The sequence below is a fragment of the Pongo abelii genome, chromosome 11 (assembly GCF_028885655.2).
Source record: "Pongo abelii isolate AG06213 chromosome 11, NHGRI_mPonAbe1-v2.0_pri, whole genome shotgun sequence".
Classification (NCBI taxonomy): Eukaryota; Metazoa; Chordata; class Mammalia; order Primates; family Hominidae; genus Pongo; species Pongo abelii.
The window spans coordinates 134,921,024-134,947,072 of record NC_071996.2 but is presented as its reverse complement, the minus strand read 5'-3'; the positions used below and the strand labels follow the sequence as shown (position 1 = coordinate 134,947,072).

At 52.6% G+C, this 26,049-nt stretch overlaps 1 protein-coding gene across 17 annotated transcripts in view; it reads right to left on the bottom strand.

Annotated features, from left to right (window-relative positions):
- Window positions 1-11,949: 11,949 nt before the first annotated feature.
- Window positions 11,950-26,049, bottom strand: part of ARMC9 (armadillo repeat containing 9) — a 181,889-nt gene continuing 167,789 nt past the window's right edge. For 4 of the 17 annotated variants that reach the window (XM_054548730.2, XM_054548732.2, XM_054548739.2 and 1 more), the window contains 2 exons: window positions 22,413-22,585; window positions 13,630-14,242 (listed from right to left, as the gene is read on the bottom strand). In XM_054548730.2, coding sequence (XP_054404705.1) covers window positions 13,908-14,242; window positions 22,413-22,585 — 508 coding nt within the window. In that variant the 3' untranslated portion in view covers window positions 13,630-13,907. Of the gene's footprint in view, window positions 12,149-13,514; window positions 14,243-19,832; window positions 21,025-22,411; window positions 22,586-26,049 lie in introns of those variants that run through there. The other 13 variants (XM_009238209.4, XM_063712521.1, XM_063712522.1 and 10 more) reach the window with 6 other exon arrangements.

Below are 26,049 nucleotides of genomic sequence, written 5' to 3'. Positions count from 1 at the left end.
GGCTGCAAGCAGGGCCCTCATAGAAGCAGCATGCCAGGTAGCATCCTGCTGCGGGGAACCTTGAGGTGCCCTTCCACGGGCCAGTCCTGCCCAATAAAGCCAAGCCCAACAACCAGGAAGACACTTTGCCCTCCCAGAGGAGGTGCTTCTTACAGTTCCAGAGCCTGCATGCAGAGATGCTGCCTAGGAGACTGTAATTCCCCAGAGATTCCCGGTGATTCTCAAAGTGTAGGCAGGTTTGGGAAGCACCGGTTTTGAGCCCTCCAATCCCTGCTCTCTTGGTCGGCCTTGAGCCAGGGCCAGAGGAGGACAGGATGGGGAAGCGGCAATGGAAGAAATTGGGGCCAGAAAGCAACGAGTTAAGGAAGTTAAACTTTCCCACTGAAATAGGTGGCAGTTGAGGAAGCAGAAGTGGGTTTAGGAGCTTGAGGAGTGGAAGAGGGTGTCCACAGCCTCTGTGCAGGATCTGAGAAGGCCAGGGAGGAACGATGAGGCGTGTTGAGGGCCAGGCAAAGGTGCTCCCTGGAAACCCAGCGTGTGGTTCCAGGCAGGGATCGCTCAGGGCTCCTCTGGTTGTGAGAGACAGCAGCCCGACCCAAGGTGGCTCCAGCCAGAGGGATTTGTTGGCTCATATAACAGGATCCCCTCTCCGTCCACAGCCTCTCTCTCTGGACAGTTGCCCAGCCCCTAGCTCTTCCCTAAGGTCTGCGGGCTTCTTCATGAAGAGCAGGAGAAACACAGGCTCGCAAATGGGCTGAGGCATTTGTCGCCTCATCTCAGGGACCTCAGAGAAAAGAGGTTTTTCCCTGTCTCGGCCTCTGTATACAGATGTCCAGGGAAAGACTGTCACTAGTCTCACTTCAGTCATATCTCCAACCTAGGCCAATGATCATGTCGCAGGGGCGGGGGTACCACAGTTGGCCAGGCCTGGGTTATGCATTCCCTTCTGTGGTTGGGACAAGTCCTGAGATTTGCCGCCCCATGAGAACAGCCTGGAGTGGGCAGATCCGTCAAAGGAAGCTGCCGTTATCAAGAAAACCTGGTTCCAGAGGCTCACTCAGCAGCTGCAGAGATGCCCGGGCCCAGTCTCCCACTGGGACTCTCAGGTCATCCAGAACAGAGCCCTAGACGAGAGTCCCAGAAGGCTGGAGAATCGGGTGGGAGGTGCTGGGAAATGCCTCCACACGTGCTCCTGATCAGCCCTTCTTTCTGGGGTGGGGAGGAGCCGCAGGCTGCCCAGTGGAGGGAGGATGCAGCTCCTTCTGGGGCTGGGCAGTTCTCTGGACCCTTTCCTGTGCCCAGGCACCCATTGGCTGCTCTGGGCTTTTTGGGTTTGGGACCCAGGAAAGTCAGGGTGGAGCTGGGCAGCCAGAGAGAGAAGCTGGAGTTCAAAGATGCCGAGGAACTGGAAGCCCAGCAAAGAGGGCTCAGAAGGCAAAGAAGGAGTGGAGCAGCGCGCCCCAGACACAGGGCGGCGGGGCTGCACCTAGGCTGCTGTCGGCAGAGGCGTTGGTGGGCACACATAGACATACACTCTCACAAACACACACACAGAAACACGCAGGCATACGTGTGAACTCAGACGCATGAACACACACACTCAGGGACATGCATACACACACAGACACACACGCATATTTGGAGAGACACAAACCATGCCTATACACATAGAGGTCAGATACACAGACATGCACGTAACCCTCACACACCTGAGATACATGCATACTTGGTAAAAAACACACACACACCCCCATCCACACACACACAGCCAGAGACATACACACACACACACACACACACACACACACACACACACCATGCTCATGGCCTTTCCCAGGTGGAAGGGGCCTCCCCGAGCCAGCTCATCTGCTACCAGTGAAACTCTGCCTGGTAGGCCTTTGGGAAGGGGCTCAGGACCAGGCAGGGCCCTGTTACATCAGTGAGCAGCCCTTGTGATCCTTGCCCAAGTTCTCAAGTCTGTGCCTCCCATGACCTTCAGGGCCGTCTGGGCACTGTCCACAAACCCTTAACACCACCCGCATCTGCCCCCAACCTCAATCCAGCAACCCTGGTCTCCGTTCACTCAGATCTCAGCCTTCCTTCTGCTCAAATGTGCTCTCCCCACCTTTTAGAATCCAGTGAGTTCCTGCTCATCTTTCAAAACCCACCTCAAATGCCCCCTCCCTTGGAGCAGGCGCTCCCTCCTTGGCTGGCGTTCCCCTGCACGAGCCTCCTCTGTCTGTCCCTCCTCCACCTGTCCCACCACACCGGGCACCACTAAGAGAAGGGACCTGCCTTTCCGTTTTCCTGGTGGGCAGCATGCAGGAGGGCGGGGCTGATGCCCAGTGGCTGAGCAACTGCAGGACCACATTGCCAGCGTGGCAGCCTGGAGGAGACCCGGGCAGGGAGGAGGGGCAGCCATATTCAGAGGGCAATGGGGTGTGCCCACCCTAGGGAGCCTGGGGCGGCCCCGGGCAGATGTGCAGAGCCTCAGCCCCACCCCCAGCACACACTGCCACATATTCACCCGCGGTGGGCATTGTGCCCCTCGCCCTGGACAGCTGGACCCAGGCAGCACCCTCCCCCAGGCCACCATGACTCACATCCCGCCTGCCGGGCGGCCGGCCTGGGTACACACAGCCTCCTTTCAGCCCCTCGGCCCCAAACACTAGCTTAGTCTTCCCTCTCGGGCGCCTCCCCTCCCGAGCTGGCAGCTCAGCCCCACGCTGAGGCCACGCGGAGGCCTGCTTCCTCTCCGGAGCACAGGGCTCCCTGTCTCTCGTCACCCGGCCGCCGTCCAAGCTGGCCCTGAATGGCTGCCTTTTCATGGAGCAGAGCCTGGCCAGGTGCAGGCTGGGCAGCCCTGCTCCCACTAGGCCCGCCAGATCTCTCTGCCCGTGGCTCTGCTGCCCTGGGAGAGAGGTGGGCTGGAGAGCTGGAGGGCTCCAGAAGTCCTTCCCAGGCTCTGGCCAAAGGCCTCCTCACACACACGAAGGCTCCTCTTCACACACACCCTCCTCTCTGCTTCCCCAGCAGCCCTACAGCCTGGCCAGGCACAGATTCTTATTAGTCCCATTTTACAGAGAAGGAAACTGAGGCAGGTGGGTGGTGGGGCTGGGACTTGGTGCCATTAGAGTAGCGTTAACAATGCAATCCAGCCAGGCGTGGTGGCTCACGCCTGTAATCCCAGCACTTTGGGAGACTGAGGCAGGAGGATCGCTTGAGCTCAGGAGCTCAAGACCAGCCTGGGCAACACAGTGAGACCCCCGTCTCTACAAAAATTTAAAAATTAGAAGGGTGTGGTGGTGCGTGCCTGTGGTTTCAGGAGGCTGAAGTGAGAGGAGGCTGAGGCTGAGGTAAGCCTGGGAAATTGAGGCTGCAGTGAGCCATGACTGCACCACTGCTTTCCAGCATAAATGATAATAAATAATATTATTATTATATATTTTCTCAAAAAAAATAGTGTGACCTCACAGGGTTGCAGTGAAGCACTAAGGCAGCAGCTTCCCTGAGCCCCTCTAGCAGGGTCCACAGGTGGCCCCCTATGATGATAATCACAACATCATTTCTGGGTTTGTAGCTGGCACCTCTCTCCATCTTTTAGTAGAGACCTCACTCCTCTAGTCTCGGGGTTGGCCTCTCGGCCAGGTTGGACCAGTCATGGTACCTTATACCCCTTGCACCCCAACAATGTGCTTGGTCCAAGGGATGGGCCTGTGACCTGAGCTGGGTCAATCAAGGCTCTTCCCTGGGGATTTTCAAAGGGCACTGGTCTCTGATCATCAGGGTTTTTAGGGTGTGACTCTGAATATATTGGGGAAATATTGTGCTGTGCACCGCAGGCCCCTTCACTGCAGGGAAAAGACTAAAACAACACGCAAAGCAAAACAGAGAAATCAGAGTCTGAACAGGGCTGGAATCCTGGTTTTGAGGCCCTGCAGTAGGCAAATGAATGCTCTTACCCCAAAGATATCCATACCCTTGTCCCTGGAACCTGGAACTATGTTAGGTCACAGGGAAAAAAAGGCCTTTGCAGATGTAATTAAGGTCATGGACCTTAAAACAGAAAAATTATCTTGGATTATCTGGGGTGGTTCAATCGGGCCTTTGCAGATGTAATTAAGGTCATGGACCTTAAAACAGAAAAATTATCTTGGATTATCTGGGGTGGTTCAATCTAATCACACGAGTCCTTAAAAGCAAGGAACTTTGGCTGGCTGGAAGCAGAGGTGATGCAGCAGAAGAGAAAGAGATTCTGGGCATGAGAAGGCTTTGGCTTCCTTTACTGGACCCATATTTGGTCCAGAGACTCCAGAGGGGTCCTTGAGGAGCCAAGGGCGGCCCTGGCTGACACCAGCCAGGAAACAGAACCTCAGTCCCACACCCTTGAGGAACTGGATTCTGCCCATGCTCTGATGAGCCTAGACCCAAGATCTTCCTGAGCCTCCCAGTAAAGTCCCAGTGGCTGACAGACACCTTGATTCCAACCTTATAAAATCCTGAGCTGAGAACTAACTGAGCCAGCCTGGACTTCTGACCTGCAGAAACTGTGAGATGGTCAATGTGAGCTGTTTTAAGCCACTATGTTTGTGTGGCAATTTAGGTGCCACCCTGCCTCCCCTGGTTTGGTTACAGGAGCCAATAATTTTTCATTTGCGGTTTTGGTCACTCATGACTAAAGATTCCAGACTGATGCTGTTATTGTGATCTGTCTCCCACAAACGGCTTGCCCTAGCAGATGGGGAGGAGACAGGGGCACCAGAACATGGGGACATTTTCGGTAGGGGCAGCAAAGGCTGTGAGAATGACAAGTCTTCTTGAGCGTCAGAGATTGCTTTCTTTTTTTTTCTTTTTGAGACGTGGTCTCACTCTGTTGCCCAGGCTGGAGTGCAGTGGCACAATCTTGGCTTACTGCAGCCTTGACCTCCTGGGCTCAAGTGATCCTCCCACCTCAGCCTTCCAAGTAGCTGGTACTACAGGCATGCGTCACCACACCAGGCTACAGAGCTTTCAAAGGTTCTTCTAGAAGACCCAGATCTACCCCTTCCTCACCTAAATAGATGGACCCCTTCATCCACCCCAGCAGGTCTGGGGTCACTGGGGAGAGAGAGCACACCTGGGAGCCCGAGAGAAGTGACTTGTCTGAGAATGTTCTATGGTGGTTTGGTCAAAGCCTGCAGAGGTTGGCAGGGCCAAAAGACAGAAAATCATGATTCCGAGGAAGATTGGGAGCAATAGGAAAGAAAAGGTTGGTGCCTTTACTACATGCAGAGGTCCCCTCCATGGATAGACAAGAAGACCCCAGGAGAGAAATAGGGCAAAGAGTTCACAAAAGAGATGTAAAGCCAGCTCACAAACAAGCAAGCAAGAAATAAAAAGAAGGTAGAAATAAAGAAGGAAGCAAGGACAGGAGGAGAGGACGGAGAGGAAGGAAAGGAGAGAGATGCCATTTGCCACCAATGGCAGAAGAACACAGCATCCAAGCTCCCAAGTTGCACCTCCCTGCCCCAGGCCTCCCTTCCCAGCTGCAGCCTGCCCTGCTCACCTTCTGGGACATCTCAAGGTACCACCAGTGTTTCTTCAGCCCTCTGGAGCCATGTCTCCTAGCACCTCTAGTCTTCCTTCATCTATAGCCAAAGTCCCCTGGCCAGCCTGCCTCAACCTTTGCTCTGCTGGACACAAGCACTGATTGAGCAACAGGGGCATACATGCCTAGGGCCAGGCACTGAAATGGAAACAAACATTTCTTAGATACAACACCAAAAACGTGATTCATAAAAGAAAAAAATTGATAAATTGGACTTCATCAAAATTAAGAACTTCTGCTTTTTTTCCAAAGACATTTGGAAAAGCATGAAAAGACTGGGAGAAACTGTTTGCAAAGTACATGTCTGATAAAGGGCTTGTATCAAGAATATGTAAAGAACTCTCAAATGTGATAAATAAGAAATAAACAACCCAAACAAAACATTAGCAAAAGATTTGAACAGACACCTCACCAAAGAAGACATTTGGATGACAAATACTCCCATGAAAAGTTGCTCAACATCATTAGTCATTAGGGAGACATGAATTAAAACCACAATGAGAAAGCACTACACACCCATTAGAATGTTTGAATTAGAAAGACTGACCATACCAAGTGTTGGTGAGGATGTGGAGCAACTGGAAGGAACTCTCATACACTTCTGGTGGGAATATAAATTGGTATAACTTTGGAAAACAGTTAGATGGTTTCTTTCTTTCTTTTTTCTTTTCTTTTTTGTAGAGACAGGGTGTCAGTATGTTGCCCAGGCTGGTCTCAAACTTCTGGCCTCAAATGATCCTCCCATCTTGGCCTCTCAAAGTGCTGGAATTACAGGCATGAGCAACTGCACCCTGCCAGGATGGCTTCTTAATAAGTTAAACATATACTTTTATACGTTTCAAAGAGAAACAAAATGTGTGTCCATACCGAGATGTGTACATGAACGTTCACAGCAGCTTTATTTGTAGTAGGCACATATACCAATTGCGACATATCTGTACAATGGAATACTACTACTAATAAAAAGGTCTAGGCCAGGTGTAGTGGTTCATGCCTGTAATTCCAGCACTTTGGGAGGCCGAGACGGGTGGGTCACAAGGTCAGGAAATCGAGACCGTCCTGGCTAACATGGTGAAACCCCATCTCTACTAAAAATACAAAAAAATTAGCTGGGCATGGTGGCGGGCGTGTGTAGTCCCAGCTACTTGGGAGGCTGAGGCAGTCAGAATGGTGTGAACCTGGGAGGCGGAGCTTGCAGTGAGCTGAGATCGCGCCATTGCACTTCAGCCTGGGCAACAGAGCGAGACTCTGTCTCAAAAAAAAATAATAATAATAAATAATAAAAAATAAATAAATAAAAAGGACTGAATTATTGGTACACACCACAACAGGGATGAATCTCAAAATAATTATTCTGAATGAAAGAAGCCAGTCAAAAAAAGAATATATCTTGTGTGATGAGGTGTCTTCCCTGTGGGTGAGGGCAGAGGGGCAGGGGCAGGGCCAGGGCAGCGTGCTGCAGGGTCTTGGGTCTGGAGACACAGCTGCCAGGCCAGAGCCCCCTGGATGGGGTATGAACCTCAGCCAAGGCATTGCAGCTCCTGCCTGTCCCCACCCACCTATCTTGCCTTACCTTGTATGTATAAAATTCTAGAAAGTGCAAACTAATCTATCATGAGAAGAAATGTCAATTGCCTAAACATGGGGTGAGGTGGGAGGAATTACAAGGGGCCCAGAGGAAATTGTTGGGAGTGACATTGACTGTGTCTATCTTGATTGTGGCGATGATTTTATGGTTGTTTACATACGTCAAAATTTACCACATTGTATACTTTAAACACATAGAGTTGATTGTTGTCAATTATACCTCAATAAAGCTGTTAGAAAGACGTCTGTGACACATGTGCTGCCCTGGGGAGTTTGTGGTTTTTGCAGGAGGCAGCATCGAGGCCCAGCGGTAGCCACAGCCCGGAGTGACCCCAGCGTGTGGTGAGCTCAGGAAGGGAGCCCTTGCATTGCGACCAGAAGCTGAACAACATCGACAGCACCTGGGCTCCTTAGAGTGCAAGCTCCCAGGCCCGCGAGGCCCTGCCTGGTGACTCATATGCACATTCAAGTTTGAGCTTGTGCCTGGCCCCGACAGGACACCGTGGGAACAGTCCCAGGCCCTCCCTGCCCTCTCAAAGCAAGGACCTCACAGTGCGTTCAGTGACAGGGAGGGGAAAGGTCTGAGAGCTGGAGGTGGAGGGGGCAGGAAGCTGAGGAGTTGAGGTCCCAGCAGAGCCCGAAGGTGGCATGCGGTGGCATTGGGAGGAGCAGGCAGGGACCAAGGCGCCGTAGGCCAGGGGGACGGAGGCAGGAGCCAGAGCTAGGAAAACCCAACTCCGCATCCCATGGGGTCAAGACCTCCCAGAGGGTCCCTCACACACCTCAGCTTAGCACCTACCTCCAGGGCCCTCCCTGGCCCTAGTCCAATCCCCCTCTCGGCTCCCACACCCCCAACTCCCAGCCCGCTGCCTGGCCCTGGTCTTCCTTCCCTCCCCTCTGTGCTGAGATGGGGGAGAGTCTTGGCTTTGCTGCCACTGCGGCCGGCGCCCTTGGCCCCAGCATAGGGCAGGGACTCAGAAATGAGGATCCTCTGCCCAGGAAAGTGATAATGCCATTTTGGCCCAATCACGGACTAAAATTCGGAACAGCAGTTTGGTCTTGCCTCTGAAATCATACTGGTTTAATGCCAGCTTTAGGCCCATGGTGCCATCTTGCTTCTGGGAATTTATGGAGCCAGAGGCACCAGGACAAGAGGAGGAGCAGAGGCTGGGCCCCTCCTCTCATCTCTGCTTAGACCCTCTCATTGCTGGGTGGAACCCCTGTGCCCTCTTCTTCTTGGGCTGTCATCCCGCAGGGGTCAGGGCTGGAAGGTTAACAGGAGCCCTGGATATACAAGGGGGCGGCTGGCAGGAAGAGGGTCATTGATGGGCTGAGATTCAGGGCATTTTCAGAGCCAGAGGACCCAAGATTCTGGAGAGTGGAACTAGGATCTGTCCTTAACACTCTGGGAGGGTGACATCAGGAGCTGGGGTGGCTACTGATGGTAGACGTTGGAGAACCAACAGAGGAGAAGAGAAAAGCTCAGTGCTGGGTTTGCTGCTATAAGAGCAGTAGGCTGCTGTAACGGGGACTCAGGGCTTTTGGTGACAGGCCTCAGTGAGAGAACTGGAGCCTGATTCACAGGTGACAGGCGTCAGCTTTTGCTGTGTCTCCATCACTTTGCAAGGCTATGAGGTTTGATGCCACGTCTGTCTGGCTTAGGGGACCTGCTTTGCTGTCTGACCCCTGAGACCAGCCAGCGAGTGGGTGAGGGCAGAGGGGCAGGGCCAGTGCAGTGAGCTGCAGGGTCCTGGTACTGGAGACAGTGCTGCAAGGCCAGAGCTCCTAGGTGGGGCATGAAGCCCAGTCAAGGCATTGCAGTGCCTGCCTGTCCCCACCCACAGCCACTGGTCATGGAGCCTCATAGTCCAGCAGTAAACTTTTCGTTAGAACCACTGTGTGGGAAAAAACTGTGGTGTATTTCATCCCTGGGCCAGATTGAGTTTCTGAGTTTTATTTAACTACAATTATGACCTTGAACTCTTCAGTCCAGTTTGCGGGGCCCACTGCTGCCTGTGCCTGATGGAGACCTTAAAATCCTCAGCATGAACCTTGGGCCTCATGGCCGAGGCTGTGGCCCAGGTCTCATCCACCAAAAGAGCCCAGAGCTGAGTCTGGATCTCGAGCTGGGCACTGCCGCTGTCACCATCTGTCCCGCCTTTAATCCCTGTGCTGGATTCCTTAATCACAGGCCACATCATTCCCTCTTTTGTCCCTTCATCATCTTGCATTTATACACGACACCAAGAGAACCCTCATGATTTTGAAATAAAAGTGAAGGTGGAAACTTGTTTTCCTGAGTGGAGCACAGAGTGGAAGATGGAGTGGAGAAGAGTGGAGGAGACAGTGAAGGAGGGATTGGAGGATGGAGTGGAAGAGAGAGTGGAGGAGAGAGTGGAGGATGGAGTAAAGGAGGGAGTGGAGGATGGAGTGGAGGATTGAGTGGAAGATGGAGTGGAGGAGAGAGTGAAGGAGGGAGTAGAGGAGACAGTGGAGAATGGAGTGGAGGAGGGAGTGAAGGATGGAGTGGAGGATGGAATGGAGGATGGAGTGGAGGAGGGAATGGAGGATGGAGTGGAGGAGGGAATGGAGGATGGAGTGGAGGAGGGAATGGAGGATGGAGTGGAGGAGGGAATGGAGGATGGAGTGGAGGAGGGAATGGAGGAGAGAGTGGAGAAGGGAGTAGAGGAGACAGTGGAGGATGGAGTGGAGGAGAGAGTGGAGGATGGAGTAAAGGAGGGAGTGGAGGATGGAGTGGAGGATTGAGTGGAAGATGGAGTGGAGGAGAGAGTGAAGGAGGGAGTAGAGGAGACAGTGGAGAATGGAGTGGAGGAGGGAGTGAAGGATGGAATGGAGGATGGAATGGAGGATGGAGTGGAGGAGGGAATGGAGGATGGAGTGGAGGAGGGAATGGAGGATGGAGTGGAGGAGGGAATGGAGGATGGACTGGAGGAGGGAATGGAGGAGAGAGTGGAGAAGGGAGTAGAGGAGACAGTGGAGGATGGAGTGGAGGAGAGAGTGGACGATGGAGTGGAGGATGGGGAAGGGAGTGGAGGATGGAGTGGAGGAGGGACTGGAGGAGGGAGTGGAGGAGGGAGTGGAGGAGACAGTGGAGGATGGAGTGGAGGAGACAGTGGAGGATGGAGTGGAGGAGACAGTGGAGGATGGAGTGGAGGAGACAGTGGAGGATGGAGTGGAGGATGGAGTGAAGGAGACAGTGGAGGATGGAGTGGAGGATGGAATGGAGGAGACAGTGGAGGATGGAGTGGAGGAAGATGTGGAGGATGGAGTGCAGGAGGCAGTGGAGGATGGAGTAGAGGAGGCAGTGGAGGATGGAGTGGAGGAGGGAATGGAGGATGGAGTGGAGGATGGAGTGGAGGAGACAGTGGAGGATGGAGTGGAGGATGAAGTGGAGGAGACAGTGGAGGATGGAGTGGAGGATGGAGTGGAAGAGACAGTGCAGGATGGAGTGGAGGATGGAGTGAAGGAGAGAGTGGAGGAGGGAGTGGAGGATGGAGTGGAGGAGACAGTGGAGGATGGAGTGGAGGAGACAGTGAAGGATGGAGTGGAGGAGGGAGTGGAGGAGGGAGTGGAGGATGGAGTGGAGGAGACAGTGGAGGACGTAGTGGAGGATGGAGTGGAGGAAGGAGTGGAGGAGGGAGTGGAGGAGGGAGTGGAGGGAGTGGAGGATGGAATGGAGGATGGAGTGGAGGAGGGAATGGAGGAGAGAGTGGAGAAGGGAGTAGAGGAGACAGTGGAGGATGGAGTGGAGGAGAGAGTGGAGGATGGAGTGGAGAAGGGAGTGGAGGATGGAGTGGGGGAGGGAGTGGAGGAGGGAGTGGAGGAGACAGTGGAGGATGGAGTGGAGGAGACAGTGGAGGATGGAGTGGACGAGACAGTGGAGGATGGAGTGAAGGAGACAGTGAAGGATGGAGTGGAGGATGGAGTGGAGGAGGGAGTGGAGGATGGAGGGGTGGATGGAGTGGAGGAGGCAGTGGAGGATGGAGTGAAGGAGGGAGTGGAGGATGTAGTAGAGGAGACAGTGGAGGAGGGAGTGGAGGAGACAGTGGAGGAGGGAGTGGAGGAGGAAGTGGAGGAGACAGTGGAGGAGGAAGTGGAGGAGACAGTGGAGAAGGGAGTAGATGAGACAGTGGAGGATGGAGTGGAGGAGGGAGTGGAGGAGGGAGTGGAGGATGGAGGGGTGGATGGAGTGGGGGATTGAGTGGAGGAGACAGTAGAGGATGGAGTGGAGCAGGGAGTGGACGAGAGTGGAGGATGGAGTGAAGGATGGAGTGGAGGAGGGAGTGGAGGATGGAGTGGAGGAGGGAATGGAGGATGGAGTGGAGAATGAAGTGGACGAGAGTGGAGGATGGAGTGGAGGAGAGATGGAGGATGGAGTGGAGAAGAGAGTGGTGGATGGAGTAGAGAGTGGAGGATGGAATGGAGCCTGGCATGGTTTTGAACTCAAAGAAAGAGGTGTTTGCTCCCAAGCAAACCAAAGGGGCCCAGCCAAATGCTGATTTCCCTGGAAGGACCGGAGCCCTGGGCATCCATCGGCACCTCCCGATGGAAGGGTAAAGGGCCTGTGGAGTGTTGGAGGTGGTTTCACAGTTAAAAATTTAAGGACCGGAGTTACACCGGGCTTGAAGGTGGGTTTTGAAGGAAGATGGGAGCAATGTGGCACACAGAACTCAAGCAGCAATCCCAAGTCTGAGTGACCAGGGTCAGTGTTTTTGTTATAAACCTTTGGATTGCTAGTGACACCCAACTGGAAGTATCTTTTTTATTTTAAAGGGAGGGATTTATTGGCTCAGATAAGCTGAGCAGGGCCGGGTATTGCTGGAAACAACCAGATTCCACTGGGCGATCGGCCCCTCTGCCTCTTCCTGAATAGCGGCTCTGTCTCTCCTCCTGTACCATGGCTTCCTCCAGAGATGGAGGCCCAGCCACCGGTGGCTCTCATCTCAGCTTTGTCTTTGAAAGGGAAAGTGGGGGGTCCCATCTGCTCCCGACCAGGGCAGTCAGGCAGTTCCCATGTGGACCACATGGTGAGAGTGGGGAGGGGAGGCCTCCGCCTGGAGGGAGGCCCGCTCAACCCTCACCCTGGCCGGGCAGCGCCGCAGCTGCTGATGGCTCTGGGGTCCCAGGCCACACCAGAGGAACCCCACAGACGGGCTCAGCAGAGCACCAGGACGCCCTGAAGCCCAAGTTCCGGGGGTTGTGTGATGCCACTCTCCACCCATCCTCTGCACATGACAGCCTCGGCCTCGGTGGCCTCTGGAAGCGCCGTTGTTGATCGTGGCCCCCCTTACTGGCTTCAGTTGGCCTGACTCATGAATTGATTCTCCTTGAGATCTTTGTATTGACAACGGCCACTCCCTCCATTCTTCCTCTCAGCCATGGGAACAACAAACATCCAGTTGCCTGGGCCTTGGCCTCACCCCAGAGGATGGCCTTGCCCTGCCTGACTCTGCTTCCTTTCCTAGGATGGGGGCATTGGTCCTGGGGTCTCCTAGTACCCCAGCAACCTTGCCCACTCATGTGCACTCATGCGGCACAGCAATAGCAGTGAGTCAGAGAGTGAGGTCTCCTCCCTGTCACTATTTCCAGGGTCCCCGGGGGAGGGGGGTTTCACAAAATCTGAAACTTCTCTCCTCTTTGGCCTGGTTTTTGCATTTTTCCACCTGATCACTATTTCCTGCCCTCTGTGGAGTCTTGGCTGCTGCTGGGGTCTCCCAGGGATGCTGATTCCCAGTCCCTGCCTCCCCGCCAACCCCAGCCTCGCCCCCCGCCCCCCGGTCTCTGCGGCAGCCTCCTGGGCCTTGTCCAGGGTGCTCAGCGCACAGCAGCCGCCTCCTTGCTGGTTTGCCACACAGCCCCAGGGCAGTCATCCCAACAGGGCCCAGGTGGGATGCCTGAGGCCAGGCAGGGCCATTGGCCTATCCTCAGACCCTGGGGCCAAGGGCCTCCCTGGAGGCTGTGCACACATTCTTTTTTCTCTGTGTCGCCTGGGCTGGGGTGCAGTGGCACAATCTTGGCTCACTGCAACCTCCACTTCCTGGGTTCAAGCAATTCTCCTGCCTCAAGCCTCCTGAGTAGCTGGGATTACAGGCGCACGCCACCATGCCCGGCTAATTTTTGTATTTTTGATAGAGACAGGTTTTCACCATGTTGGCCAGGCTGGTCTCAAATTCCTGACCTCATGATCTGCCCACCTCGGCCTCCCAAAGTGCTGGGATTACAGGTGTGAGCCGCCGCGCCCGGCCAGCTGTGCACACATTCTAATCATGCTGTTCCCCTTTGAGGCCCTGAAAGACTGGCCTTCGGCTGGGCTTGGTGACACGTGCCTTTAATTCCAGCACTTTGGGAGGCCTCACAGGAGGATCAATTAAGGATAGCCTGGGCAACATAGCAAGACTGTCTTAAAAAAAAAAAAAAAGACTGGCGTTTGGCTGGGAATGGCAATGGTAATGGTGTCCCGACTCCAGGCCCCAGCCCTTCAGCCCCACTCTCCTTGCCTTTGGCTGAGGTACTTTATCCAGCCTCTACCCCACCTTCCCTCAGTAAACCCGGGGTCCCTGGTCCTGCCCCTAAGGGCCCATAAGCCACTGGGACCCTCTGCCTGGCTTCTCCCTTGAAGACGGTGCTGCCTGAGTTGAGGCCTGGCTTGGCGTAACTTGGAAACTTGCTGGTCAGAGGGCGGCACCCTGTACCCACCTCCCTTCCAGCCTGGTCAGTGCTCCCCACTCCAGGCTGTTTGAGACCCAGGCCACACTATCATGAATCCAGTGAACTCTTCACTCCCAGGAACTGGTGACTCATCACTGAAGACTCGTGACAAAGAGCAGCTCCACACCTGTGCACACTTGGGGCAGGCGTGTTTCCAGAGGCCCACAGGGACAGTGAGAGTGTGAGCAGCAACACTGTGCCAAGCAGGAAGGTGTCCAAGTGACACCCAGGGCAACTGGAAGAAGCCCTCGGTGATCACAGAAATGGGGAGAGGCTCTGAGCTAGATGCCGGAAGGTGTGCTGACACAAGTGCTTTGGGCCAGTGCGATCCCTGAGGACCTGTAGAAAGAGATTTGGGCAGAGTCAGCCGCTACCTCTCCATCGCGCATGCCACACCCTTGGCTTTGCCATTTCAGGGACGCACACTGCCTTGCTTCCTCTAACTCTTCCTGACATAGTTCCTGGTCCATCCAACATCCTGCCTCTGAGGCTGCACCGTCTTGCACTGCTTCTGCCAGTGGTGTGCTGGTAAACATTTAATAACCAGCTCTTGAGGGTGGGGGCTAAAGCTCTGGTTTGTGGTGCTTGCCAATTTCTGTGGTGTAAATACCCCCACCATGGCCAGTTTCAAGCTACCAAAATGATGTCACTGAACACCGAGTTGGGAAGAGATGTCTAGCAGCCTGTGTTAATTCTGTCATATTTCCACCATACAGATGCAACAGATGTGAATAACCTCCAGGACTGAGGACAGTGGATGCAGGAAAATCCTTAGGAAAGGATGTTTTGAGTATTTATTCCCTTTGTTTTTAATAGAATTTATTTTACTGTAAGTTTATATAACTTAAGTTTTGGTAATGGCTATGTTTAAAAGCAGCTCATAGAATGCCCCCAGACTGGGCCAGGTGTGGTGGCTAATGCCTGTAATCCCAGCACTTTGGGAGGCCGAGGTGGGCGGATTACCTGAGGTCAGGAGTTCGAGACCAGCCTGACCAATATGGTGAAACCTCATCTGTACTAAAAATCCAAAAATTAGCCAGGCGTGGTGGCACGTGCCTGTAATCCCAGCTACTTGGGAGGCTGAGGCAGAAGAATCGCTTGAACCTGGGAGGCGGAGCTTGCAGTGAGCTGAGATCGCACCATTGCACTCCAGCGTGGGTAACAGAGCGAGACTCCGTCTCAAAAAAAAAAAAAAAAAAAAGAATTCCCCCCAAACTTAGTAATCAGCTCTGTGAGCTGTCCCAAACTGGCCACACACCACTGCCTCCTGCCCAGGGGCCAGAGGAGGGCCTGATGGACTCCTTGCTCCCCAGCACCCCTCAAGATCACAGCTTTGAGGCCTTTGCTCCAGCCTCCCTTCTTAGAGCTCATGCCACCACTTCCCCGTCTTCTCTGGGTCTCCCCTCTGACCTCAATGCCTTTGGCATCCAGCTCACCACCTCGACGGGCACTGGTTCAGGCTGACGTCTGGCCAGTACTCTAACGAAACTGTTCTCAAGCTGGCCTCAGCCTGTTAACTTCTTCCCCACCTCCTCTACAGCCCGACCACGGCGACCGCCCTCCATCCCCTGCTTTCCTCCCTGGGTTCCAGAGCTTGCATCCTTGATCCTCCCCCTGCCCTCCCAGTCCTCCTCCCCGCATCCGTAGTCCTCCTCCCTGCATCCGTAGTCCTCCTCCTCCTCCTTCCTTGAAACTCCTGCACCTGCCTGTCGGGGAACCTGCCCCAATAATCACATAGGTTCTTTTCTATTTTTCCTAAGCGTCAGCCGGCTTGAGAAATAAAGGGACAGAGTACAAAAGAGAGAAATTTTAAAGCTGGGCGTCCGGGGGAGACATCACACGTTGGTAGGATCCGTGATGCCCCACAAGCCACAAAAACCAGCAAGTTTTTATTAGGGATTTTCAAAAGGGGAGGGAGTGTGCGAATAGGTGTGGGTGACAGACATCAAGTACTTAGCAGGGTAATAGAATATCACAAGGCAAGTGGAGGCAGGGCGAGATCACAGGACCACAGGACCGAGGAGAAATTAAAATTGCTAATGAAGTTTCGGGCACCATTGTCATTGATAACATCTTATCAGGAGACAGGGTTTTGAGATCAACCGGTCTGACCAAAATTTTTTAGGCGGGAATTTCCTCTTCCTAATAAGCCTGGGAGCACTATGAGAGACTGGAGTTTATTTCATCTCTGCAGCCTCGACCGTAAGAGACGACCACGCCCCCAGGGGGGGCCAGTTCAGAGACCCACCCCCAGGTGCGCATTGTCTTTCTCAGGGACGTTCCATGCTGATAAAAAGAATTCAGCGATATTTCTCCCATTTGCTTTTGAAAGAAGAGAAATATGGCTCTATTCCGCCCGGCTCACTGGTGGTCAGAGTTTAAGGTTATCTCTCTTATTCCCTGAACAATTGCTGTTATCCTGTTCTTTTTTCAAGGTGCTCAGATTTCATATTGCTCAAACACACACACTGTACAATTTGTGCAGCTAATGCAATTATTACAGGGTCCTGAGGCGACATACATCCTCCTTGGCTGACAGGATTAAGAGATTAAAGTAAAGACAGGCATAGGAAATCACAAGGGTATTGATTGGGGAAGTGATAGGTGTCCATGAAATCTTCACAACTTATGTTTTGAGACTGCAGTAAAGACAGGCATAAGAAATTACAAAAGTATTAATTTGGGGAACTAATAAATGTCCATAAAATCATCACAATCCACGTTCTTCTGTCATGGCTTCAGCTGGTCCCTCTGTTTGGGGTCCCTGACTTCCCGCAACACCTGTCCTCTTCTTTCTCACCCCCTGGTTCTATCCCCAGTTTCCTATTTCTCTAGTCCCCCTTCTGAGATCCCATCCACCCCCAGGCTTTAGGAGACACTTTAAGGAGATGACTCTGGATAGGGCTCTGTAGGCCTGAATTTTTGCTAATTTTGCAATCATTTCCTAGAAAACTGCCTCATGCTTCAACCTGGGGCTGGTGCTCCGGCCTGGACTGTGGCCATCCGAAAAGGCCAGAAATTCTCCCTAGAAGATGGATGGCAACTTGAAAGCCAGTGGGACTGTGTCTCCACATCCTGACACGCTGCAGCCCCAAAGAATATATTTGTTCAATTCAAATCTAAATGGAGAGGGTATACCACAATGGAAAAACAGCCCTAAAAGATTTGGTTCTGCAAAGTTCTGAACAGCATCTATGTGGTAGCTTGCAGCAGTATTGCCCCTGGTTCATTCGGGGTCCCTGTATCCACATCCTTTCACACAGACTTGGGCCTTGGCCATGTGGTCTGCTTTGGACAATGGGAGAATAGTGAATGTGCTATGAGACTTGGGCTTCATCTCTCTTACTGCCATGGGAGCCCCGAGGCCACCACGTGAACAAGCCTAAGCCGGAGGAGAACCAAGGACTCAGCCGACAGCCAACTACCAGACATGAGTGAAGCCCCTGACTGCCCTCTGATCACAAGACACAGTTGAGTTGAGCCACGCCTAGCAGAAGAATCACCTGTCTGTGCCCAGCCCCCATCACTGATCCACATCATTATAGAGCTAATAAATTTGTTGGTTTAAGCCACTAAGTTTCAGAGGTAGTTTGTTAATATGCGAAAGCTAACCTAATCACTTCTTAGAACAGCACACCCCAAATAATATCTGGAGAGATAAAGATAGGCAAACAGGCACACCACCAGCCACAGGCTGTGCTATCAGGCACTGTGGGAGGGTCAGGGGGATCCCCCAGATTCTAGGCCAGGAGAGACGGGTGAGGTATTCACCTTGCATACAAAATTTAAAGGGCTACCTCAAAACCCAGTAATGAAGACACATGATGTAATATTTTGATGTAATATTTAAAAAAAAATCAAATTGGTATCTCTGGTCCACGTCCCAGCTGCCTATTTTGTCAATACAGTTTTATTAAAACTGGGGCTGGGATTAGGGTTAGATAAGCCAGGTGGGGTCATCCAAGTACAGGGCCAGACTTGTTTTTATTAAAAAGTTTGATATTTTATCACGGATTTCTTGTTTTTTCTTTTTCTTTTTTGCATGAACCTTATTTGTTCATTTGTTTTTGTTTTTTTTTTAATTTTAATTTTAATTTTATTTTATTTTTAGCTCTTTTGATTTGGGCCAAATCTTTCCTCACCTATTGACTAATCTCTGGCATCTAACTGGATCTCAAACCTCCACCTGCCTATTAAAGTCCCCACCACAGGTCCTAATTTAAGCTCTTGCCAGACAGTTCCACCTTGCTGTGAATGCAGAAACGAGATCAGGTCCCACTCAGAAGAAACCAGAAGATGTGAGGTAACCAGAGGGGCGGCTCAGCCTCCAGGGCAGAGGAGCCATAATCTACCTGGGGCCTTACCATTTTCCAGAAGGTCCAAAGATCCCTCTCTGTGGCTTCCCTTGGTAGTTTTCATGGGCAAATCTTAGGAGCTATCTGCTTGGATCTCCATCTGGAGATCTGACCTTTAAACAGGTTTACTTGTGTTTTAGACTTTTTCCCCTTAGACTGGGGTCATACCCATCCTCAGCAAGCTCATTGGAGCCGGTAGATAGTTGGAATATTTGTGAATAAGTTGTTGGTATTTTAAAAGTATATTTCTAGCTGTCAGCCTTGGAATGCAGAGGCGTGAGCTCAGGAGTGTACTCTCCCAGGGTGTGGTGCAGAGGCCTGGATGATATTTTCAGCACTTTCCTGGAAGAACCACACATACCTCACCTGGTAATCTCAATGTAATTTTTTTTTTGACGGAGTCTCTGTCGCTCAGGTTGGAGTGCAGCGGCATGATCTTGGCTCACTGCATCCTCCGTCTCCCAGGTTCAAGCGATTCTTGTGCCTCAGCCTCCTTGAGTAGCTGGGATTACAGGTGCCCACCACCACGTCCAGCTAATTTTTTGTATTTTAGTAGAGACCAGGTTTCGCCATGTTGGCCAGGCTGGTCTCGAACTCCTGGAGGCCTCAAGTGATCCGCCCGCCTTGGCCTCCCAAAGTGCTGGGATTACAGGTGTGAGCCACCATGCCCGGCCTAATCTCAGTGTATTCTGACCCTAAGTTGGATACTCCCCACTTCTCTAAAAGACTATCTTTTCTTCTCCTCAAACCATCAGACATCTACAGATCAGACTTTAGCTCTTTGGTAGGCTTGAGGGAAAAGTAGTGGCTGACTTCATACGAGGGAGACACTGACCTGACCCCGATGATTCCCCCCCCGCCCGGATTTCTGCTGCTCCCATACCAAGGGCGGGAAAGGCTGTGCCAGCCAGTGGCATCTGAGGAATCCGTAGGGGAGTGGACTTCTTGTGGGGAGCGAGAGAGATTTTTCCATTCCACTCCTTTGCTGTTTGTCTGCAACCACTCTACACCTTTTCAAAGTCTCACCACGGAGGAGTTGCATTTTGGGGACCCTCCACTTTTCCTCTGTCTGCACCACTGACACCAGGGGCGAGCTTTGTGTTTGCTCCCGATGCCTCCAGGTCAAGTGAGGAGTTCAGAGAGGGCCTGGCGGCTGACACGTCAGGACGGCAGCCTTCTTCCCTGAGCACAGAGTGGACACATTTCCAGAGAACCAAGAGGTGGCCACCAGCCCAGTCACATGACAGCATCTAATGTGCCCAGCCTGGAGCCACTGCCAAGAATTCACGAGATTAAGCAGGGTCCCAGCCCTGGATGAGCTTCTGGTCATCTCATGGGTAACCTGGCCTCCTGTTTACCTCCTCTGCCTGAGCTCCTGAGGAGTCAGGGGGCCGTGGAAAAATCCAGCGCTTAGCCTTTATTTATGACCATTGGGACCACAGAGATGTCCCCATTGAAGGGTCTGTGGGCAGATCAGATGCCTGGGGGAGGGCATGCGACTTTTATCTGCTTTCCATTTCCCTTCATACACACACACACACACACACACACACACACACACACACACACAGCACTAAATACCGATGGGTTTTATTTGATTTTAGAGCTTGGGTAACATCCAGGACACCTGTGACTTGCTGGTCCTGAAGGCAAACATCCTTCCTCTGTCCTAAGACTGGATTCTGATGACAGCCCTGGTGAGGGGCACGCACAGCCCTCCCCCGCGGGACGGGTCACTTTGCTGGTAGAGCTGCTTATGTTTATGGTCCCAGTGCAGGGAGGGAGGCAGAGGGCGCTCCCTGGTCACACTGGTGGCCTTTTTAAGGCCTTCGAAAAACGTGTGCAGAAGAGCAGAGCTTTGAAGAGGCTGGAACACACCATATTCTTTCTCAGAATTTTTTTTTTTTTTGGGACGGAGTCTCGCTCTGTCACCCAGGCTGGAGTGCAGTGGCTCGATCTCGGCTCACTGCAAGCTCCGCCTCCCGGGTTCACGCCCCATTCTCCTGCCTCAGCCTCCCAAGTAGCTGGGACTACAGACGCCCGCCACCACGCCCGGCTTAATTTTTTGTATTTTTTTAGTAGAGACGGGTTTCACCATATTAGCCAGGATGGTCTCGATCTCCTGAGCTCGTGATCTGCCCGCCTCGGCCTTCCAAAGTGCTGGAATTATAGGCATGAGCCACCGCACCTGGCCTTCTTTCTCAGATTTTAACAGAGGAAGAAAACACCAACTTTGCTGCTGAGACTTAGGCTTGGGAATAAAATGAGCTTCACCCTAAGTTCCTTCTGGGTCCTGGTAGTCAGTCCAAGTGAGGAGAGCTGGCATCAGCAGCCTTGGAAAAGCCCTGCTCCAGGCTGGTCCCACACTGCCGCCCCGTTGGGGCCTGGAGGGCCAGGGCTGCAAATCCAGCACCTGCTGTTTCTGGGGCCAGAAGATCTCCTGCAGGCAAAAGCCACCCCTCTCCTCTGTGTGTGAAGGGTGAGCAGGAAACTCCCCTCTCCAGGAGGGCAGTGCCAGGCTCTCCCCAGCCCTCCTTGGTGGCTCTGCCCCGGGAGAAAGTGACCCGGCCGGCGGGGCTGCGATGGCTTTGCTCTGGTGCTGCCTGGAGAGCCGGCCTCCCCTCAGCTCCCAGAGTCTTGTGGACAACTGTCCCTTCACATCCATCACCGGCAGCTGCTGCCAGCTGAGAGCGGGAAGCTGGCTGGTCCTCTGGCAACGTGATGGGGACACCCGGGGACATCCTTACTTCCCGTGAGACTGGCTGCCTGGAGAGAAAAGCCAGAGCAAGATGCCAGTGCTCTGCGGTCTCCGCACAGAATCCCCTCTGTCCCACTCAGTCCCTCTTTCAGCCGGCTCAGAAGCGAGGGAACCTTCTCTCTCCCAGGTCACCAGTTCTGTGGCCTGGGCTCGACCGGCGGGCCGGCTCCTTCCTCACAGGAAGCAGGCTGCTTGGTGCGGGTCACTCAGCCAGCTTTGCTGGCAACAGCTCACGTGTTTGTTGAGCCCACAGGACACACAACGCCCAAGGCTGGCTGAGCCGTCCACACTGCGGCCATGCTATGCTGCTAGATGTGGAGCCAGGTCAGCCACCAGCTGCTGGTGTCACTGTCGCTATGAACTGGGGATCCCTGCCCCAGTGGTACCTTCCTCCTGGCCAAGCCTCCCCTGGATTTGCTGCACCTCCTCGGCACCTGACCCGGGCTGCGACTGGCTGGGCTGGGGTTTTGGGTGTGTTTCCCAGTGGGAAGCAGGAGAGGTCCCAACCTGGCTCCCCAGCCATGGCCATTACCCCCACTTCCAGCCCAGCGTGTCCCCAGCTGACCAGAGCGCCCAGGGCCTGGCCCGGAAGGTAGCAGGGTGGAGCGGGCTGGGGGTGGCCACAGAAATGCGCATATCCTAAGCGGGACTCCTTTCCTCCTGCCTGGCCTTTTGTTCTGTCCTTTTGTTTTCCCTGTGTTTTGGTAAAACCCTCTAGGAAGGTTCAGCTCAGTTGGGGCGTGGAGGTGGAGGGGCTATCAATTGGCAGAGGCTGGAAGGGGACAGAGAAAGACAGAGAAGTGGTCCTTACAGTGAGCCTCAGGTGAGAGAGTGAGAGGGAGGCCCCAGGGAGAGAGTGGGGGCCCTTGGGCCCATCCCATCTTCAGGCCCTTCTGGCGGCCCCTCCATCCAGCCTGCGAGCAGACACCCGCTTCTGTTTGACCTGGGGATGGCCTGACAAAGGCTGGGCCAGGCAGGGACGCAGTGGCTGAACCAGGGGCTGGACCACCTCCCACCAGGGGAGGTCCGAGTTTCAGGGGCAACCCCGGGGCAGCAGGGCCAGCTCAGGGCCAACTCTGTGAGCTCCACAGAGGGAAGTGGGGAGGGGCTTCTCTCTCAGTGACCTGGCTGGAGGTCTCACTCCTCAGCTTGAGTTTGAGTCACTGAGGCCAAAGGGAATTTAATCGGAAGGAAGATTCAGGCAGAACCGGTCCCTGGAGGAAAGGAAGCCACCTGCTGGAGCCTGGTTGTGTGGGGAAGGGAAGCAGGCCTTCTGCCCTTCTGGCCTGGCCTGGCACACACAGGAGCACGGGGCCAAATATAGCAGCAAAATGCCCTTCCCTCCAGGTTGGTGGGTGGCCAGGCTCCCACGCCAGTGGGGCCCAGGCTGACTTACTCGGCAGGCCCCTTGTGGAGGACGCTGTGGAGACGGGGCGGCTGGCCTGCTGGGGGCCACACGAAGAGAATAGAGGGGCCAGAACTGATGTGTTTGCCTTTGGTGGGTTCCAGTCCAGCATCTCTGGAGTGCAGGGGGCCCGGGGCTTGCAGATGAAGGCTGATGCACATTCCCTAAAACAAAACATGCAACCTGGAGTCCCATCTACTACAGCATTAGAAACCACAGGAGCGGCCGGGTGTGGTGGCTCCCACCTGTAATCCCAGCACTCTGGGAGGCAAGGTGGACAAATCACCTGAGGTCAGGAGTTAGAGACCAGCCTGGCCAACATGGTGAAGCCCCGTCACTACTAAAAATACAAAAATTAGCCGGGTGGGGTGGCGGGCACCTGTAATTCCAGCTCCTCAGGAGGCTGAGGCAGTAGAACCACTTGAACCTGGGAGGAGGTTGCAGTGAGCCCAGACTGCACCATTGCACTCCTGCCTGGGTGACAAGAGCAAAATTCTATCTCAAAAAAAAAAAAAAAAAAAGAAACTGGCCAAGCACGGTGGCTCACGCCTGCAATCCAACACTTTGGGAGGCCGAGGCAGGTGGATCACCTGAGGTCAGGAGTTCAAGACCAGCCTGACCAATATGGTGAGACCCCCGTCTCTACTAAAAATACAAAAATTACCTGGGCATGGTGGCAGACGCCTGTAGTCCTAGCTAGTCAGGAGGCTTAGACAGGAGAATTGCTTGAACCTGGGAGGCGGAGGCTGCGATGGACCAAGATCACACCACTGCACTCCAGCCTGGGCGACAGAGTGAGACTCTGTCTCAAAAAAAATAAATAAATAAAATAAAAAGAAACCACAGGAGGAAGGAGACGATGGGCATAAGGTGGGGAAATGCAGGCACCAATGGGCAAGAATCCCTGTGCCATGGAGCCTTGGGTCCAGCCCCACCGCTCTCCAGATGGTGACTGCACGGGAGTTCCCTGACACCCTGGGAGCCTCAGCTTCCCTGCCTGTAAAATGTCTAAGGAACAGCTGTGAGAATTCAGTGAGGTCATATCCTGGGCCCAGTTGTTAGCACCCCTTAGATGGAAGTATAGTTCTGGGGAGTAGGACTTGGGAGGAGACTGTGGGATTCTTTTGGTTTGATTTGTTTCTATATACCTTTTTTTTACATGGATAATATATCACTTTAATAATTAGAAAAATAGGCCAGGCACAGTGGCTCACGCCTGTAATCCCAGCAATTTAGGAGGCCAAGGCGGGCAGATCATGAGGTCAGGAGTTCGAGACCAGCCTGGCCAGCATGGTGAAACCCCATCTCTACTAAAAATACAAAAAATTAGCCAGGCATGGTGGTGCGCACCTGTAATCCCAGCTACTCGGGAGGCTGAGGCAGGAGAATCACTTGAACCCGGGGAGGTGGAGGTTGCAGTGAGCTGAGATTGCGCCATTGCACTACAGTCTGGGCGATAGAGTGAGACTCTGCCTCCAAAAAAAAAAAAATGTATATATATATACACACACACACACACACATACATACACACACACATATATATATAATAATTAGAAAAATAATACTTACATCTGAAAAGTCTCCAAATTCAAATTAGGAAAACAATGGTATACAAACTGCTTATACTTTAGGTAAGAAGTCTTCAAACTAGGTTCAAAAGGACAGCAAGGACCTAGCCCTACTATCATGCTTTTTTTTTTTTTTGCAACGTGGCCAGGTGTGGTGTGGCTCATGCCTGTAATCCCGGCACTTTGGGAGGCCGAGACAGGTGGATCGCTTGAGCTCAGGTTGTTCGAGACTAGACTGGGCAACATGGCGAAATCCCATCTCTACAAAAAAGGTACAAAAATTAGCTGGGCATGGTGGCTCGTGCATGTAGTTCCAGCTACTTGGGAGGCTGAGGCAGGAAGATCACTTGTGCCTGGGAGGTCAAGGCTGCAGTGAGCTTTGTTTATGCCAGGGCCCTCCAGCCTGGGCAACAAAGTGTGACCCTGTCTCAAAAAATAAAATTTTTGTATCACTCATAACACTATTCCCCCAAATATTTTCCACATTCTACCTTTTGCCTATGTGACGTTGTTGCTTACTTGTAGGTACAGTTACAGGCTCCTGTTACCACTCTGCTTTTATGAGTCTCACCTCACCCTCTCCACACGTCCATGCAGCCCGTCGTTAGCATTTACAAGAGTTGGGTATTATTTCTTCTGATTGATATACTCGGATTTTAATAAATGGATGTTCTGCTTTTCTTTCATTCATTGATCAAGCTCATGCATGCTGAGAATTCTGCTAGGGGCTGGGGATCACAGATCAGGATGCATTTCCTGATGGGATGAGTTCACAGATACGCGGGGCTATCTGACCAGGGAACTGGGTTGTAAAATCATTACATGAAAGCTTTGCTGATGCTTTTTTTACACATACAAAGGAGCTTTGTATATGGTCTAATGAGGTGGTTTCTTTCTTTTTTAAACTGATACATAATTGTATATATTTATGGGGTACAGTGTGATATTCTGATGCAGGTATAACGTGTGTAACCATCAAATGAGGTGTCTTAAAATTATTTGGTTCAAATTTTTATGTTTTACTATTCATATTTTGGTATTTTGTGTCATTATTATAATAGTTAACTTATTTTAATTTACCTTTTTTTTTTTTGAAATGGAGTTTTGCTCTTGTTGCCCAGGCTGTAGTGCAATGGTGCAATCTCGGCTCACTGCAACCTCTGCCTCCTGGGTTCAAGTTCTGGTGACTCAGCCTCCCGAGTAGCTGCAATTACAGGCACCTGCCACCACGCCCGGCTAATTTTTGTATTTTTAGAAGAGACGGGGTTTCACAATGTTGGTCAGGCTGGTATCAAACTCCTGACCTCAGGTGATCCACCCACCTCTGCTTCTCAAAGTGCTGGGATTATAGGTATGAGCCACTGTGCCCGGCCAGTTAATTTATTTTAAATTGTAGTAAAATATCCATAATATTTACCATCTTTATCATTTTTAAGTGTAGCCGTGCCATATTTTAAGAAGGAACAACAGAAAACCTAGTAAAAACGACTCACATGAACAGCAGTTCTATTCCCGGCACTGGTAAGGGCAGGGGTTAGTGCTGGGTTAGCCCTAGGACTATCGCATGGTCTTGGGGACAGGGCAGCCAGCACCAGCTAGCCTGGGAGGCAGCCCTCAAAGGCAGCCAGGGTCCCCCAGGGTTGGAGGAACTGGCTGTGCAATTCCAGGAGGGATAGCTGGCTTCCATATGGTGCCTTAAAGCCGACGGGCAGCAAGGTCAAGTTACAAGGTCAGGGTCCGCTGAGGCGAGTCAACAAGAAGCCCATCAGAGAAAGCCTGGGCAGCAGGTCCCAGGAATCCGTAACCTCCCACCCCAAGAATAACCGGAAGAGGACACCATCTTTTTGGAGAGCAATTTGCCACTGGGTATCAAAGTCCTTATGTGATGGTTATTAAAAATAATTTTTTAAAATTTGTTTTGTTGGTCGGGCGTGGTGGCTCACGCCTGTAATCCCAGCACTTTGGGAGGCCGAGGCGGGGGAGATCACGAGGTCAGGAGATCAAGACCATCCTGGCTAACATAGTGAAACCCCATCTCTACTAAAAATACAAAAAATT